At 35.3% G+C, this 19,541-nt stretch overlaps 1 protein-coding gene and 1 long non-coding RNA gene across 4 annotated transcripts in view; one reads left to right on the top strand and one right to left on the bottom strand.

Annotated features, from left to right (window-relative positions):
- LOC136036105 (uncharacterized) overlaps positions 1-19,541 on the top strand; it is a 164,093-nt gene that overhangs the window by 99,736 nt on the left and 44,816 nt on the right. The gene's annotated exons all lie outside the window — the stretch shown is intronic.
- Positions 1-19,541, bottom strand: part of LOC136036104 (protein spaetzle 3-like) — a 60,739-nt gene that overhangs the window by 14,788 nt on the left and 26,410 nt on the right. Inside the window, exon 1 of one of the 3 annotated variants that reach the window (XM_065718108.1) lies at positions 18,090-18,265. The exons of the other annotated variants lie outside the window; for them this stretch is intronic. Within the exon in view, the coding sequence (XP_065574180.1) occupies positions 18,090-18,119 (30 nt within the window). The 5' untranslated portion in view covers positions 18,120-18,265. Of the gene's footprint in view, positions 1-18,089; positions 18,266-19,541 lie in introns of those variants that run through there. 3 annotated transcript variants of the gene reach the window in all.

Raw genomic sequence — 19,541 nt, 5'->3', positions numbered from 1 at the left:
CTTCAAATTATCGAAATGAAGATGTAGCCGTACTGACACTTTCTCAATCTTTCAACAAGACACATATTAAGTTTATAAACTTTTCACACAGATCGATTTTTCTCCGAAGAAATAAATGAATAAAGTATTTAATTTCAGCTATAACAGTTTTATTCCAGTTATGATTGGTCAGTCCCAGCTAACATGACATGCATACTGCTAATAAAATTCAGTTTTGGCACAGCTATGTCATTCAAAATCAATAAGATTTATATCATATTGCAAATATTGCTCCAAATATTGCAATTTCCTGCAATTTTTACAATACTTCCTAGTGTCTAAGTTTCTTAGCTCACATTTTGACAAAATAATACGGGCAAAAACCACCAAGATATTCATGAACTAACATTTCACGATAGAATTGGCGATAGCGTTTCACGGAGAGCCAAAATTCTATAAAAGGCTAAAAATAGGTTAATGAAGTTTAAGAAACTATGAGAAAATACTTAGAACTGAAGGAATTATGCGAAGGGGCACTATCCCAAAGTCCCCCACCCTTTATAACCCTGTAGAACCTACCTGCCTATAGAAAAAATACACATACAAATCATCGCCACCGGTGTATCACACAAAAAAATAATTATGCAAAACCTTAAGATGAAGTTTGCGATACATACAAAAATAGAACCAATTTGTAAATAATGAGGAAAATGAAAGTATTATAAAAAAGTAAGAATATCCTTAAGCTACAAAATCTTCTTAAAATAGCAATTTTTCCTCAGCACAAATAAATCTACAAATAAAAGTACAACTAAAAATGATTTTATTTTTGAACGATCATAGTCTACAATCAATTAATCAATCAATATGATAACATTGACTTATTGAACGGCAATTTTTATTACTTTTTTCCCCCTGATCAAACAGAACAGGTGGTCGTAGAAACCTGGAGTGTTGAAAAAACAAATTGAAAACTGCAATGTCTTTTTTCGGAACCCATACAAATTTGGGGGAAAACCGATGCCCCTTCAAAGACCTATCTAACCAAGGTGATAAAAAAAAATAATGAAGTTAAAGTAATTTTTAATTTTTAGCGATAAGCTCAATGAGTGATCCTCGTCTTTTCTGGGGTTTGAGATGTTGCAACTCAAGCTGTATTTCTGGTAATTAATTAAAAAAAAAAATTTCACAAAACAAGATTTTCAAAGAAAAGTAGAGAGCACCATTAAGCCAAGAATGGACAGAAATAAAGTCAAATAATCTTCCAAGCGTAAAATTGCCACAAATTACTATTAATAAATAAATGAAACTCAAAACGAACAAAAATTATAATAAATTGCAGAGTCAAACTCAAAACAAGCAAACTTAACATGAGTAGGGCTGATAACCCCCATTCCTTCTCAAACCAGAACATAATTTGCGCTTTACTGAAAAAAAAAACAAAAAACAAATGACCGTGGATTGTTAGTTTAATTGACATATACTGAGATCCATTCCTTACAGTTTTGATAATTTTTTTATGTATGAAAGTAAGAAAAGTGGAAACATTTACAGAAGTCAAACTCAAAACGAGCAAAAACTAATATGAGTAGGGCTGATAACCCCTATACCTTCTCAAGACCAGAACCCAATTTGCGCTTTACTGAAAAAAAAGAACAAACAACCGTGGATTGTCAATTTAAATGACATATATTTACATTCCTTCCTTAAGGTTTTGACAATTTTTCATTTATGAGAGTAAGAAAGGTGAAAACTTTTCAAACGTATTTTGTTTTCAGTAAAGCGCAATTTGTATTCTGGTCTTGAGAAGGCATAGGGGTTATCAGACCTACTCATGTTAGCTTTAGTTCGTTTTGAGTTTGACTTGGCTTTTTATTGTAATTTCTCTTAGTTTTGAGTTTCATGTATTTAAAGATAGTGGTTTGTGGTAGTCTTACGCGTGGAAGATTATTTGACTATTTTTGTCAAATATGCATGGCTTTGAGGAGCTCTTTACTTTTCTCTGAAAAACTTGTATTGTGGAAAAAGTTTTCTAAATTAATTTGTTTTCCTTTTTTATTGACATAGTCTTTTCATGGAAAAAATAACATTGTATGTCTTTTCAGTTTTGTTCTATAAGTATCATAGTATGGGTTGCTCGTTTTATGTTGAAGAAACCTTTTCAACAATTTTTAATCCTGACACAAACAGTATTATTTAATTTTATAGCACCTGAAGTTAATCTGGAAAATAAAACTTAATTATATTCCCAAAACATTCTCTCAATGCTCTTTGACAGCCTGGATTCACTTGCACTCTTTTTATTTATTTAAATGGTAAGAGCAGAAGTAGTAATAGTTTTAACTTAATACCCCTAGTCGTTCTCGATATATTACTGAGGTTTTTTCTTGACAACCATAAATACAATGCCTTTTAATTTCGTTTAAAGCAGCATTTAGTTTTAAAGCATAATGGGCCAACTGGATGATTGTGGTCGGTTGGCATACTCAGTATCCGTAAAGACATTGTTGCTAGACCGTTCTGCTATGCTGAACAAAATGAATGTCTCAAAATTTTGACTTGATGCGTTTGGAAAATAAATGGGCTGGAGAGAAGGGGTGATTGCCCTCCTATCTCTGTTTACTCTTAAAAAGGGAACTGGAACATCTGACTTCCAATTCAATAAGCACCCTCCGGAGTTTATACGACCACCCGTTCCATAAGAACCTTACATGCCCCTGGCGCATACCTTACAGCCCTTGCGCTGACCGATTTGTGTGTGTGGGGAGGGGGCTGTCATCCTCAAAGAAATAATTTCTAGACCTTCCGACTGCGCTGAACATAATAGCTATCTCAAAATTTTGATTTTATGTGTTTTGGGCATTGATGGGCGTGGGGACGCTTGTTGCCCTTCAATCACTTTTGACTATTAAAAAGGGCCCTTTCAATTTTCAATCGAATGAGCCATTTTTGAAGTTTCTATGACAACAAATGGCCATCCCAAGTTTCTATCATATGTATTTTAGGGAAATAAAAGGTGTGTGGGGGAGGGTATCTGCCCTCCGATCACTTTGGATCTTAAAAAGGGTACTAGAACTTATGAATACCAATCCAATGAACCCCCTTACAATTTTATACGACCAACCTTTCCATAACAACTTTTTATCCCCCAAGGCACAACTTACAACCCTTGCCTTGAGAGCTATGTCATCTTCAAAGACATAATTTCCGGACATTTTAACCGCGCTGAACGAAATGGAAGTCTAAAAAATTTGATTCGATTAGTTGACTCCAATCACTTTTGACTATTAAAAATTCTACGACAACTTCTACGACAACAAAGATTCTACGACAACTTCTTCAATATGAAGTACCCTGGTCTAAAACCAAAAAAAAAAAATTTACACACTCATCGCCCTTTACTTAAGCAGCGCTATTGCAATGCCTATGATTAATTTTTGTTTTAAGCTTGACTTTATTGTTCATTATTATAAGCGTCCCTTGCAGTCTTATTTCCTTATGGATGAAGTCAGCTCATTTTTTTATTTAAAATCTTATTGAAGTTTGTATCCACTAGTTAAGTTTCAAGCTCTTTCTTTACTGATTTCAAAACTTAAAACAAACCAAAATTATTATAAATATTATGGTGGATGGTACATCTCAGCTGCACATTCTTTGCTATAGAGTTTAGCTTTTTTATTAGAGTGTTTTGACTATGAAGTGGCTTGTGTATTTGCCTTATACAATAAAATTTTTCGTTCAAACGTTTCGAAAGGAAATATGTTATTAAAAACTTAAAATTAGAAACGTATTGTATTTCATCTATCATCTATGTACCTTATGTAAAGGACAAGATAAACTTTAGCGCATAAAAAAGGGTGTTAAGGTTAGTGGCCCAATTATATTTAGGGTGACCTGTGTTTAAGTTTTAGCATCATGCTTTACTTTCATTCAAAGAAAATTTTAAAATATAAACTTTTTTCTACTTAAACTGCATCTGTTTTCAATTTGTTGCCTTAATTCTGTCTGTTTTTAATAAGTAAATTATTGACAGCACAATAATATGCTTAACAATAGAACTTACCAACGCGTGCAGATGTTCCCTTGGCATTAAAATAGATGTTTGTAAACTTTTCCAAAACTTACAACCGAATAACTCTACCAATCCCCAAATAATTAAACATAAGGACCTTACACCCATTCATAGTTACAATCAATCTGGTCCTATGGTCAATGATGTGCACGCTCCATGTCTGAACTCCTTTCGTTAAATGTGCTTACGCTCTATATCCAACACCCTTTGGTCAGCGGTGCGTATATTTCATCATAAGCTCTATTTGTAGTCAGGTCATATGCTCCTCCTTTGACCTCATTTGGTCAACAGTGCGTAAGCTCCCCCACCGACCTCCTTTGGCCAATAGCACGTCCAGTCCTTTGTCTGACCCTTTTTAATCAATGATGCATTTTCTCCATGTCTAACTAGGTTGGGCCAATAATGTGAATGCTTCATCTCCGATCACATCTCTTACATATAGCTTACGCTGTGTCTCCAGCCCTCTTTTTAGAAAAGTGCGTACACTCCATGTCTGACTTTTATGGTCAGCAGTAAGCTCACTCTATTTCTGAATCCAATTTTCAACCGGTTCGTTCTCCCCATCTCCGATTCTCTTTAGTCAACTACCCCCAAAAGTGATCCCTATCCCCTTCAAATTTTTTTCATCAAATACACAAATTTAATTACCACGTACGTGTTTTGATTTGTAATTGTAAGTCAATCCTTGAGTCAATGATATGTACCTTCGGTTAAAACATGAAGCCCCCATTTTTGAGTTTCTGTTACTATCGACAAGAATTACTCTTTACAGACGGTTTAGTTCCCTGAACGGTTTTGATTTTTCTGCTGAGTTCAATTACGTAATTAAGTTTGCTTCATCGCTCAAAGTTTTACGAGTTCTAGTTTTTGAATTTAAATACAGTTATTAGATAGTTTGAATTACGTAACAAAATTACGTAGTTGGGTTCCAGATAAGGATAAAATGAATTATACTTCCCAACAATGTGTTTGTCAATCTAAGTTACAATATATGAGGGTGAAGGGCACAGCATATTTTTTTGGAGGGGAGTAGGGACTCGAATAGGGGAATAAGGACTTTTCCTTGTCTGAAAATATACTCTGAAGATATCTTACTACCCTTATCAAAGTTTTTTAGCGATAGAGAAACTCAGAAAAACTCTCATGTGTTCTTTTAATTCTAATGGTGAGCATAAGTAAAAAAGAGGCAAAGTCAGGGGTCAACAAGGATTACCATTTTTTTTGTAGCCCTGACTGATAATGGCTTATGATTTCTTCACCGAAATACCCTCTCACCAGCAATACCGAGCTGGGTCTCAGGTTCACAACTTATATGTCCCGTTTGCTCCATATTACTACCCCTGTCAGACTTTGATGACCCAAGAAGTCAAACATTCGAGTTTCCCCAAGTAAAATCTGCAATTAAGTTCGTTTTCCAGCGAGCCTATGGGCAAATGTCCCAGTAAGCCTTTTGTGCCCGTTTGTCTATTAAGTTCTCCAGAGACTTTGTGGTACCTTTTTTATTTCCCCTCTCCAAATCTCTGGTAACCAGGCAAATCAAAATGCTCTATATGCTACTAATACCTTACCCAGTTTTAATAAGTTTTAATAATTTGCATTATTCGTTTGTTTAACCTTCGCTTAATGGTTCCAGGCATGTACTGGGCTGAAATTGCTCTTTCTCAAGTATATATTTCTAGGTACCTCCTCCTTCAGGTAGTCATTGCAAGGAAGCGGTATTACAAGCTTGTTTCAACATATCTAAGATTTGATTACCTACTTTGTTAAAATTTACACACTATTTAATCTCAAGCACCAGCTGATTGTATGCCGCATACACACAGGGCCTCGTTTAGTTGTGTTCAGAGCCCATCACCAGTTCAAAATCCACAGTGACCTTTGCCTACGGAGTTATTTGTCTGACCGAGTGGTAGTTAAAGGCGGAACGAATAATTTCTGACATCCTTAGGACGCACCTTACATAATCGTTTCTATTTTGACCGTGAGAAATCTGACTTAGCACTAAGATAGTAAAGCACCGTTATATTAGCAATTGATGTTTGAACAGCACAGTTAGGGTTTGCTAATGCACACAATTACTAAGCAAAAACTCAAACTTATGTTAAAATGTGCAAGTAAGCTAAAACCTACCTCACAGAGGTTTGATATGTATACTAAATACACAAATCTTTCTATATATTCCTGGGCGCATGGATGAGGGCCCTTGAGCATAATTCAACCCTTACCCAGTCAGGAAAAAAGAGGTCAGAAAACTTCTGTCACTGACACAGTAACCATGTAGTTTGTTCCTTCTTGATGCCAAGGGTTAAGGAAATTTCAAAACAAAATAGAAACGAAGCTTTGAGGCTTTCATTAAAAACAACTAAATAGCTATTTAATAATGCTAAAACTAACACTTTAATACTAACAATTGCAATTAAAGAGCAATTATTAACAATTAGGAACTACTAGCACCACAGTCTAAACAGACTGAATCTTACCCAGCAGATTCAGAAAGTAAAAATAAAAATAATAAAAGCCCAACAGGAAGTAACCTTCTTTCTGTCTGTTGCTACCAATACAGAGTAAAATTACCTAGCTAGGTTCATATATAAAAATCCCAAGATGTACCAGCTGTGGTGTCAACTGTTGCCAACAGTTTAGAATAAAAACCGTGGACAACTCGAAGCTTTTGCTTGCTGATGTTAGATGGCGGTAATAGAATTGTGGCTTGCAAGCCGCATTCGGCTTTTGTTGTCGAAGTGAAGTGCTTAAGAAACTCTTCGTCATTCTGTAATAAAATAGCCCACACGGCACGTTCTACAATAAAAAATAGCTCACACAAAAACAACGCATCAAAACTTTTCTTCGAGAACCCGTCCTCAAGAATAATTGGAAGCAGGAGGTAGTCCTTGTATCTATTAAAAAAATTTATTATTCAAAAAAAATATAGAATCTCATATCTATATTTCTATTCCAGCGCATTTAAAGTTATTCGTTGGTTTATTTCTAAGATAATTTGTTGTAAGACCCATGAGCAATATTGCTACTTAACTCTCATTTGCATCAGACTCCTCGAACTATCAAACTACTTCTGAGACAAATTTTATATATAGTTTCCGGGGCAAAAAAAATAGAGAAAATAGTTCGAAAGCGAAGTTTAAGAAATCGATTTGAACTTCTAGGGTGTAGTTGTTTTATTTGTTTAGTAAGACGTTTTATTTATAATTGATAAACCGTTACCGATTACTAACTCTTTGATGTGTTAACTACGTGGATTCGATGTGTTATTCGATGTTATTATGTATGTATATTATTGTTATTATGATGTTATTATGATGTTATTGTTATGTATGATGTTATTGTTATTATATGGTGTTATTGTTATTATGATGTTATTATGATGTATATGTTATTCGATGTGTTAACTATGTTTAACCTTTGAAGACTTGTTTTACAGAAGTTTATGAGCTGTGGAACACATATTTTAATGATCCTCCTAAATTTTTCCCACCTGACTGGGCTAGAAAAAGTTAGTTTATAATAAATTATCGGTTTGATTTGATTTATGTTGATATTTTAAATTTGATTTTGACTAGATACTTGTAACTCAAAGTTATGGTTATAAAGTGGCAATGCATACATTTTTATGGATAATAGTTTACACCTCTTCATTGTCTTTCCAGAAGTCATAAAAAAAATTCTCCTCTTTGGACTAAAAACATTACCGGTCACTAGCCTAGACATTAGTACGAGTTCCCGTTTATATCATTTTCGCATGCTCTTTGAGCAGAGTTAAGCTGCATCTTCAATATGGCTTTTTAGGCGAAGTCCCCCGTACTTTTCTACTTTTTCTAGTAGTTGCAGCCTTTATTGATAATTTACAAGGCTCAAAAAGAAATTCTGGTGCAGTTGCACTGGCTTTCTTCAATGAAAATCGTTTCTGGTGAACAAAATGCTATTTTCACTCGACCAACTTCAACTTCGACTTCAACTTCAAGTCGAAACAGGGCTTCACGCAACAATGAAAAGATCAACGGAAATAGCGTATGCTTTAAGTAAACATTACTTGCTTGACTTTAAAATAGCGTGCGGTTACTTTGAGATCAAAATTTACAACCGCAACGCGAATTTCACACTGGACTGCGAACATTTCAGCGTCGTTGCAAAATTTAAGCACTTGGCAAATTTTCGTATAGAATCAAAGTTTTCAACTTTGCCACAGCATTATTTTACCGAATTATGATATTGGAAATCTGATTTTACAAAACATACCAGAGGATATTATTTTAACAATAGTTTTTTCCAGAAAACCATATTTAAACTAGAAAGGTTTGTAACACTGAATGCAAGGCTTGCACAGCTAGAATTCGCACGATTTGCTGACGAATTCAAAGAATTCGCCTATTTCCATGAAATGATGGGAAAACAAGGCATAAAAAGAAGTTTCCTGAAACTTTAGGACTCAAATTGACATTGATTGGCTAAAAAAAAAATTCTAATAAAAAATGCTCAGTTTCAAGCTCTGTTACCCATACTCTATTATGCCAATTATAAATACGTATGATATATATATATATATATATATATATATATATATATATATATATATATATATATATATATATATATATATATATATATATATATATATATATATATATATATATATATATATATATATATATGGACTAGACGCTTTGAACTTGACTTATTAAGGGTTTCAAAAACTCTTATCCCAGGGGTAGGAAACATAAAATTAGATGAAATAGATTTACTCAGACAGGAAGGATGGGGCACATAGAAAAGAATTAGGGCTCATGATGAATAAGGAAGCTCGTAAGTCCTGTTTAGGCTGGGAAGGTATTAATAATAGAATAATAATCGCTTATCCTATGAAAAAAGTGAGGGATATCAGTCATAGTACTATATGCCCCCGTAGAACCGACTGACATAGATAATTGTGACATCCGATGAATTTTACTTACGGTCGCAGGAACAAATATACAGGGTACTTGGTGGATAAATGGTATTTTGACGCCCAGGTCGGTAGAAATAGAAATATATGGTATCCCATCCTAGATAATTTTGATGTAGGAAAAGAAAAACAGTAATTTTTACAGACTGCTGTAATTTTGTAAGTATAACAGTCCTTTTAATAACCAATACAGTATTTGGTCATAAAATAACCCATAACTTAACAGGGTATTTACATGATGGTAGGACAGCTAACCTTACTGATTATATTATTGCAAGTCGAAAATAGTAGATCAATAAAAGATGCTAGGGTACATAGGAGTGGTGATATGGATGTTAAAAGTAAAGATCACCATCCAGTAATTCTTAGGGTTAATCTCAAGCAGAAATTTTGGAAGGGTAACTAGCTTTCGGGAAGTTATGATGTTGGTAGACTCCAGGATTAGAATTTGAGAGAAACCATCCAGGAACAGTTGAATACTAAACTAGAGATAATAAAATATGACAATGCAGACGAAGGATGGAATAATTTTAGGAAAGTAATCTGTGAAGTTGCTGATAGTGTATTAGGGAATAAAATTAGAAAGACAACAAGGAATCATAGGCAGCGCAATAGCGCTACCTAAGTAAAGAGCGATGTGGGCGCAAACTTCGTATCAAAGGAGTTGTCGTAGAAACTTCAAAAAGGGCTCATTTGATTGGAAATTGGAAGGGCTTGTATCCTTTTAAATAGTTGAAAGTGATTGGAGGGTAACTAACACCCCTCCCACGCCCACCATTTCCCCAGACACATCCAATCAACATTTTGAGATAGCCATTTTGTTCAACGTAGTTGAAAGTGTCGGAAATTATGCCATTAAGGAAATCAACTCCCCAGAGCCCTTCGGGCAAGGGTTGTAGGTTATGCCATGGGGGTATAAAAGGTTTCTATCAAAAGGGTGGTCGCATAAACTTCTGAGGGGGCTCATTGAACTGCTAACCAGAGGTTTTGGTAACTTTTTTGAGATTCAGAGCTATAGGAGGGTGGATGATTCCTCCAACCGCACCTTTTATATTCCCGAAATGCATATGATAGAAATTTTGAGATGACTTCTTGTTGCCGTAGAAACTTTGAAAAAAGCTCTCTGGATTGGAAATTGAAAGGACTAGTGCCCTTTTTAACATTCAAAAGTTATTGGGGGGTAACCAACCCCTCTCCCACGCCCACAGTTTCCCCAAGCACATCCAATCAAGATTTAGAGATGGCCATAATTGTTCAACGTAATTGAAAGGTCCAGAAACTATGTCTTTGAAGATGACACCCCACCCCCTCACAGCCCTCAGGGCAAGGGTAGTAAGTTGTGCTTTTGGTGCGTATAAGGTTTATATAAAAAGGATGATCGTATAAACTTTGGAGGGGGCTTATTGGATTGGTAATTATACGTTCTAGTGCCCTTTTTAAGATTTTCAGTGATCGGAGGGTATATATCCCCTCACACCTGAAATGTATACCACACCAGAAATTTTGAGATGGTCATTTATTGTCGTAGAAACTTTGAAAAGAGCGATTGGATATCGATTGTATATTGAAAAGTCTAGTGCCGTTTTTAATAGTCTAAAGTGATTGGAGGGTGACTCGCCCCCCTCTCACGCTCAACATTTCCCAAAACAGGGCAATAGCGCTTCCTAAGTAAAGAGCGATGTGAGTACAATATATTCTTATCATTTTTTCAGTCTTAGACCAGGGTACTTTGTATTGAAGGACTTATCGTAGGAACTTCGAAAAGGACTCAATGTATTGTAAATTGAAATGGCTAGTGCCGTTTTTAATAGTCCAAAGTGATTGGAGGGCAGCTAGCTCACCTCTCGCCCATCATTCCCCCGAACGCATTCAATCAAAATTTTTGAGATAGCCATTTTATCTGCAAAGTTGAAAGGTCCGAAAATTATGTATTTGAGGATGAGAAACCCTGAAAGCCCTCAGGACAAGGGTTGTAAGTTATGCCCTGGGGCCATAAAAGGTTTATATAGGAACGCTGATTGTATAAGTTTGGGAGAGGGCTCATTGAAGTGGTAATCAGAAGTTCTAGTGTCTCTTTTGAGATTTAGTGATCGGAGGGCGAATACACCCCCCCACACCTCGTATTTTCCCGAAATACATCTGATAGAAATTTTGAAATGGCTATTTGTCATTGTAGAAACTTCAAAAAATACTCATTTGATTGGAAACTGAAAGGGCTAGTACAAATTTTAATAGTCAAAAGTCATTAGAGGGCAACTAACCCCCTCCCACGCCCACCGTTTCCCCAAACACATCTAATCAAAATTTTCAAATAGCCATATTATTCAGTGTAGTTAAAAGGTCCGAAAATCATGTCTTTGAAGATGACAACCCCTCTTCCCCCCGCAGCCCTCAGGGCAAGGGTTTTAAACTATACCCTGGGGGCATATAAGGTTTTTAATAGAAAGGGTGGTCGTATAAACTTCTGAGGGTACTCAATGGATAGGTAATTAGATTTTCTTATACCCTCTTTAAGATTCAAAGTAATTGGAGGGTAGATAGTGGATACCCCCCCCCCAACACACCTCTTATTTTCCCGAATTGTATCTCATAGAAATTTCGAGACGGCCATTTGTTGTCTTAGAAACTTCAAAAAATGCTCATTCGATTAGAAATTAAAACAAATTTTTTAGTAGTCAAAAGTGACTGATGGTTAACAAGCCCCCTCCCCACGCACCCATCAGTTCCCAAAACACATGTAATCAAAGTTATCAGATAGCCATTTTTTTTTCAGCGTAATTGAAAGGTGTGGAAATTATGTCTTTGAGAATGACAACGCCTCCCTCCACATCCCTCAGTGCAAGGGTTGTAAGTTATGCCCAAATGGCATATAAGGTTTTCATGGAAAGGGTGATTGTATAAACCATCTTGCTAAAAAAGCAAGGTTGGCTCTGAGAAATTGCATTTAATCACTTTGTTCTCTTTAGTTTGAATGAATTTATATTCTCACTTCATTCTTTTGTCAGTCCTGGTTGAACTTCGTTGAAGTAAGGATGCTAGGGCTGTTTTTAAAAAAAAGTTTTTAAAAAACATTATTTAGTTTTAATTCTCCCAATTTAATGTAAATTTGTTTATATATACATATTTTCTCTCTTGTTCTCGTATTGTGCTGAAGACGACCCTTGGACATAAGGCCAAAATATTCACAGAACTGATTTCCACTGTCTTTAAAGGATTTTCCCTATTGTTTCTATTTTGTATTTGTTTGTCACCTTAATACCTTTAGCTTGAGCAGTTGCAGTATGTGCATAGCATCTTCGGTTTCTTCAACATCTCCTTTGTCACACGCTGAAAGTTTCAGCTTAATACCATCAACCGTTCCTGAAGCATTTCTGATGCATCCGCTAGACAACCTGTGTTTCGAATTGGTATGTTTCGAATTAGTTCCATTTAGTTTCTATATTTCCTAAATTTTTCACCTTAATATCCTTAGTTCTAATAGCAGTAGAAGTAGTATTAGCAGTAGAATTAACTGAATAGCCTAAGCTGTAGTGGCAGTAGTAGCAGAAGAAGTAGTAATAATAGTAACAGCAGTAGTAGTATGAGTAGAAGCAGTAGCATTAGGATGAAAATATTTTCTTTTGGTTAGTTCAACTTCCCTTACGACAGGCCCTGTTAGTTTCAATTTCACAGACCAAACTGTTTCTAAGATATTGCTGTTACATCCTTTCGATAAGATGCACACAGACTGCGTGATGTGATTCAGTTCACTTTCCCTCCTCAAAATTCCTTGACAATTTCTCCTTCACACCCTTAGGTTTAGTTGTAATAGTAGTCACATTAGTAGTATTGACATTACTAGTAATAGTACTAATATATTGCCTTTTGATTAGCAGAACATCCCTCTGATCAGGTTCTAGAAGTTTCAACTTAGCACAAGCATCCGTTGCTATGAGATCGCTGATATGTCCTTTTGATAATCTTTATGTTATCGAATTTTCCTCTCAGCGCTCATAGCCTTAAAAGTAGTATCAATGTAAGTAGTGGTGGTCTAAGGAGTAAATACAGCAGTATCAGTAGTATTAATAGTAATGTGCACATATTGCCTTTGGTGAAATGCCCGCAGCCCCGGGAAATATAATATTTTTATGCAATGGGCGTTCTCATAAGCTTTGGATCGAATTGAGCTCATTTGCTTGGAAGTTCGAAGTTTTAGTGCTTTTTTTAAGAGTCAAAAATGAACGGAGGACCATCAGTTCCCCCAAACCTATGATTCCCCAAAACATATCTGATCGAAATTTTAAGAGATCTATTTGGTTCAGCCTTGATGGATGGTTCAGTAATTGTGTCTTAGGGGATGTCAACCTAACTTACTGGCTGTGTAACTTATACAATTTTTGCCCACGGGCTCTGGGGTATTGTGTCCACCCTTAAGACATTGTTATAAGATTTTTGGACTATTGGTATTAAAATGGCTATCCCACAATTTTAATTAAATGTGTTTTAGGAAAAGAGCATGTCAGGGAGGGGGCTAGTTGCTCTCCGTCATGTTTGATTCTTAAAAGGGAACTAGGACAATGTATTTCAAATTAAATGAGCCCAGACTTTGGTGGAATCTATCCACCCCAAAGGCTTTATTATATGATCTTTGGACGTGTTTACAATAAATGGCTATCTCAAAATTTTTATCGTATAGAATTGTGGAAAATACGACGTAGGGGTGGTGGTGGCTATCTCTGGTCCCTTTGGCCCTTATAAAAGGAAGCCCCCTCCCAAGTTCTTTTTTCCCAAAGTCAACGGATCAAAATTTTGAGATAGCCATTTTGTTCCGCATAGTCGAAAACCATAATAACTATGTCTTTGGGGATGACTTACTCCCCCACAGTTCCTGGGGGAGGGGTTGCAAGTTACAAACTTTGACCAGTGTCAAACAGTTCGTGGTAACGAACTGTAGTAAGGAGCGACCTGGCTCAATAGTGACCAAAACTCTAAAAATGTACCAATAGCTACATCAAAAGAATCGCATTTTAATGCTGATTTTAAATATATAAGTTTCATCAAGTTTAGTTTTGCCCATCACAAGTTACGAGCCGTATTCAGCGGATCAGAGAACCCTAATGTAGAAGTTTCAAGCTCCTATCTACAAAAATGTGGAATTTTGCATGTTCTGCCAGAAGACAGATCACGGATTTGTTTGTTGTTTTTTTTTCCAGGGGTGATCGTATCGACCCAGTGGTCCTAGAATCTTGCAAGACGGCTCATTCTAACGAAAATGAAAAGTTCTAGTGCCGTTTTTAAGTTCCAATCCAAAAAGATTGGAGGGCACCTAGGCCCCCTCCCACGCTAATTATTTTCCAAGGTCAACGGATCAAAATTCTGAGATAGCCATTTTATTCAGCGTAGTCGTAAAACCTTATAACTATGTCTTTGGGGACGACTTACTCCCCCAGAGTCCCCGTGGGAGGGGCTACAAGTTACAAACTTTGACCAATGCTTACATATAGTAATGCTTATTGGGAAGTGTACAGACGTTTTCAGGGAAATTTTTTTGGTTGAGGGGAAGGGTTGACAAGAGGGGGATATGTTGGGGGAACTTCCCATCGAGGAATTTGTCATGGGGGAAGACAATTTCCATGAAGGGAGCGCAGGATTTTCTAGCACTATTTAAAAAACAATGAAAAAATAAATATGAAAAGTTTAACCTTATAACTATGTCTTTGGGGACGACTTATTCCCCCAAAGTTCCCATGGGAGGGGCTACAAGTAACAAACTTTGACCAATGCTTACATATAGTAGGGCTTATTGGGAAGTGTACAGATGTTTTCAGGGGGATTTTTGGTTGAGGTGAGGGTTGACAAGAGGGGGATATGTCGGGGGAACTTTCCATCGACGAATTTGTCATAGGGGAAGAAAATCTCCTTGAAGGGAGCGCAGGATTTTCTAGCATTATTTAAAAAAAAGTGAAAAAATAAATATGAAAAGTTTTTTCAACTGGAAGTAAGGAGCAGCATTAAAACTTAAAACAAAGAGAAATTATTATGCATACGAGGGGCTTACCTCCTCCTAATACCTCGCTCTTTACGCTAAAGTATTTTTAGTGATTTCAAATATTTATTCTACGGCTTTTGTGATTCAGGGGTCATTCTTAATGAATTGGGACAAAATTTAATGTCTAGCGTAAAGAACAAGGTACTGACGAGGGAGTGAACCCCTCATATATGTAATAAAAACATGAGAACACAAAAGTTCGTTACGTAAGCTAATTTATAAGTTACGTTTATCTTTTACTAATAAAAACATTCGTAAAAAATTAATGTTCTAGTTGCCTTTTTAAGTAACCAAAAAATCACAGGGCAACTAGGCTTCCTCCACCGTTCCTATGAGAAAGCCATTTAGCCAAAAAAAACTTGCAAATTTCGTGTTAATTATTCCTCTGTGGAGAGCCAAAATCAAAACATGCATTGATTCAAAAACGTTCAGAAATTAAATAAAAAAAACAAGTTTTTTTAGCTAAAAGTAAGGAGCCACACTAAAACTTAAAACGAACAGAAATTACTTTGTATATGAAAGGGGCTGCTTCCTCATCAACGCCCCGCTCTTCACCCTAAAGTTTTACTCTTTCTCTCAACTCTGCTTTTTAAAACAGTAAAAAACTTTAGCGTAAAGAGCGGGGCGTTGATGAGGAAGCAGCCCCTTTCATATACGAAGTAATTTCTGTTCGTTTTAAGTTTTAATGTTGCTCCTTACTTTCAGCTAAAAAAAAACTTGTTTTTTTTATTTAATTTACATACAGTAATGGTTATTGGGAAGTGTACAGACGTTTTCAGGGCTATTTTTTGGCACGGGGGTGGGGTTGAGGGGAGGGGGCTATGTGGGAGGATCTTTCCTTGGAGGAATATTTCATGGGGGAAGAGAAATTCATTGAAAAGGGCGCGGGATTTTCTAGCATTACTAGAAAAAAAAACATGAAAAAGTTTTTTCAATTGAAAGTAAGGAGTAGATTTCAAACTTAAAACGAACAGATATTATTACGCATATGAGGGGTTCTAAAAATACTTTAGCACAAAGAGCGAGGTATTTAGGAGGAGATAAACACCTCGCTCTTTATGCTAAAGTATTTTTAGCAATTTCAACAATTTATTCTACATCCTTTCTGATTCAGGGGTCATTCTTAAAGAATTGGGACAAAACTTAAGATTTAGCGTAAAGAGCGAGGTATTAACGAGGGGACAAACCCCCTCATATACAAAATAAAAATATAAGAATATAAAGTTTGTTACGTAAGTTAATTCTTAAGTCACGTATATTTTTTACTAATAAAAACGTTCGTTAAAAATTAAAAGTTCTAGTTGCCTTTTTAAGTAACCGAAAAATCGGAGGGCAACTAGGCCTCCTTCCCCACCCCTTATTTCTCAAAATCGTCTGATCAAAACATTTAGCCAAAAAAAGAATTAATATACAAATTTCATTTTAATAATTTATGTGCAGAGAGCCAAAATCAAACATGCATTAATTCAAAAACGTTCAGCAATTAAATTTTAAAAAAATTAGTTTTTTTAACTGAAAGTAAGGAGTGACATTGAAACTTAAAACGAACAGAAATTACTCCGTACATGAAATGGGTTGTCCCCTCCGCAATCCCTCGCTCTTTACGCTAAAGTTTGACTCTTTGCCACAGTTCTACTTTTTAAAACAATTAAAGACTTTAGCGTAAAGAGCGAGGCGTTGCAGAGGGGACAACCCATTTCATGTACGGTGTAATTTCTGTTCGTTTTAAGTTTTAATGTCGCTCCTTACTTTCAGTTAAAGAAAACTAGTTTTTTTATGTAATTCTGCTACTAGAGCTAGGCTAATATAACTAATGACGCTAAGGGTATTAAGGTGAAACTTTTAGGGAAAGTTTAAGAGGAGTTTTAATTAGACGGAAAAATGTATGCTTGCAGGTTTTCAAAAGGTTTTCATATAAGCAATGTCATAGGCAGCACCACTCTATAATAGCTAGAAATATCATCGGAAAATTTTAAAGGAGCTAATTTGATTCAAAATTAATAGTTCTGGTACCCTTTTTAAGAGTAAACTAAGATTGGAGGGCAAGCACTCCTTCTCCCGAGCCCATTTATTTTCCAAACGCATCCAGTCAAAATTTTTAGACAGCCATTTTGTTCAGCATAGTAGAATGATCCAGAAACTATGTCTTTACGGATATTGGGTATGCCAACCGACCACAATCATCCCATTAACCCATTATACTTTAAAACTAAATGCTGCTTTAAACGAAATTAATAGGCATTGTGTTCATGGTTGCCAGGAAGAGACCTCAGCAATCTACCAAGAAAGACGGGGATTATTAAGTTAAAACTTTTGGAGCTAACACTATTACTAGTTCTGCTCTTACAATTACAAATAAATAAAAATAATGCTTGTGTATTTAGGTTGTCAAAGAGCATAGATAGAATCTTTTGGGAATGATGTTGTTTTATTTTTCTGGTCAACTTCAGGAGTTACATAATTAAATTAAAAAAAATGTTTGAGTCAGGATTAAAAATTGTTGGAAAAACTTCTCCAGCATACAAATAGCAACCGAAACTATTGTTGCTTATAGAAAAAACTGAAATGTCAATACGAACAGAAATTAATTCAAAAAACTTTTCCACAAAACAAGTTTTTCTAATAAAAATAAAGAACTCCATTAAGCCAAAAATAAGCGGAAATAAAGTCAAATTATCTTTCAAGTGTAGAACTGCCACAAAGCATTATCAATAAATAAATGAATCTCAAAACGAACAGAAATTATAACAAAATAGCCGAGTCAAACTTACAACAAGCAAAATTTAATACGGCTGATAATCCCCATGCTGTCTCAAGACCAGAACATAATTTGCACTTTACTGAAAACAAAACACGTTAAAAATTTTTTCATTTTTTTTATTTTAATAAATAAGAGGTTATGAAAATTTTAAGGAATAAATATCAGTATATGTCAATTAAATTGACAATCCACGGCCATTACCCATTTTCTTTTAAAAAAAAACGGTGGCTTGGTGCTGCATGTAGTAGCAGTATATACATATATATACATTCTTTATAAGAATTGGACTTACCATAACTGGCCTAATACCATGAAGTGCCATCTGATCGAAAGGAGAAAATTCTTATCGTACACAAATGTATAAGTATTGCTATGTAACCACTCTTGACTATTACCATAAAATATTCTGAATCTAAATAAGTAAATCCGTTTCGTATGAAAGCGGTCTTCCAATTTCAAAGTAGCCTCCCATCCTAAAAGTTCGTAAACCTTTTTACTGGTCATTAAAGTAATTTCAAAACAGTTTTTTTTTTTTAAACAAAATCACGGATATAATTCACAAAATCCCGAAATGGCATCGTTTTTCCGACGTCGGATTCTAATTTTAAGCTTCTTTATTAGTTATATAACGACTAAGATTTGAAATCACTTGAATGGAACGGAACAGACTCACAGGCGGAAAGTCACATAAATTTTAGACTTTTTTAAGGAATTAAGAACAAAAATTAAGCTTTAGCTTTATCTAGGTAGAAAGGCGTTAAAATATGCAAGTAATGGTATCCACAAAGCGTGACAGAGGGCAGCCGCTTCTTCTGCAGCACCAAGGAAACAAATCATGTTTAAAAATCATACGGATTTTTTTTTTTTTTTACAAATAGATTTGGTCGGAAACAACTGTATTCGTTTTTCCTTGTGAGAGATATGGTGCTTGGAACAGTATAAGCCTAGAATTTGGGCCTTTGAGAAGTAAACATACTAAGAAAACAATTCTAACTTCATAATGTGCATAATAATTGTAGTGAGCATATTCTATCTGCACTTCTACTATACTTTACCCCCAACCCTTCCCCTAATGTGCAAAAATATAGCCCAAATTATATATTTCTCATGTGTTTTTCTGTTTCTTGATTTTGTCACATTATATTGTAATTACGAGTACATGGGTTTAAGCAAGACGCATGGCAAAATACACGGGAAATACGTAATTTGGGCTATATATTTGCACATTAGTAGGGGTTGGGGATAAATCACATGGAATAACAGTAAAACTGTGCTAACTACAATTTTCTGCAGTAATTTTTTTTCTTACATGTTTCCTTCTCAACAGCTCCAATTCTAGGCTTATATCCTTGGAATTAAGAGGAATTGAAAATTAAATACTTTAAAATGAAATGCAAACACTTCTGATTTTCATCATTTTTTAAATGAGAAGTACTTTTTACGTAACATTCTAGCTGCTGGGCTTTTTGCTATCTAAGACGGTAGCTGAATTGGGTGAATGAAAGTTTCATTAATGGATCCAAAGAAAAAGTTATGTTCCTGAAAGAATTTGAGTGATCTGCCTCCAAAAAGGGCACTGACCTTTGCTCAAGTTTGACAGATTTTGTATTACAAGAATAGAAGTTTCAGACGTAGACCTGGAGCGCAAAGGAGGAGCGAAAAAACTGTTTCGAATCTCATACCCTGGCTAAATCCTGATTTATAAGGTTTAAAGATTAAAATGTATTAAGTTTGGAAAAGACAA

This window comes from Artemia franciscana, chromosome 15 (genome assembly GCF_032884065.1).
Source record: "Artemia franciscana chromosome 15, ASM3288406v1, whole genome shotgun sequence".
NCBI lineage: Eukaryota > Metazoa > Arthropoda > Branchiopoda > Anostraca > Artemiidae > Artemia > Artemia franciscana.
The sequence above is the reverse complement of the archived record's forward strand: the minus strand, read 5'-3'. Positions and strand labels throughout refer to the sequence as shown.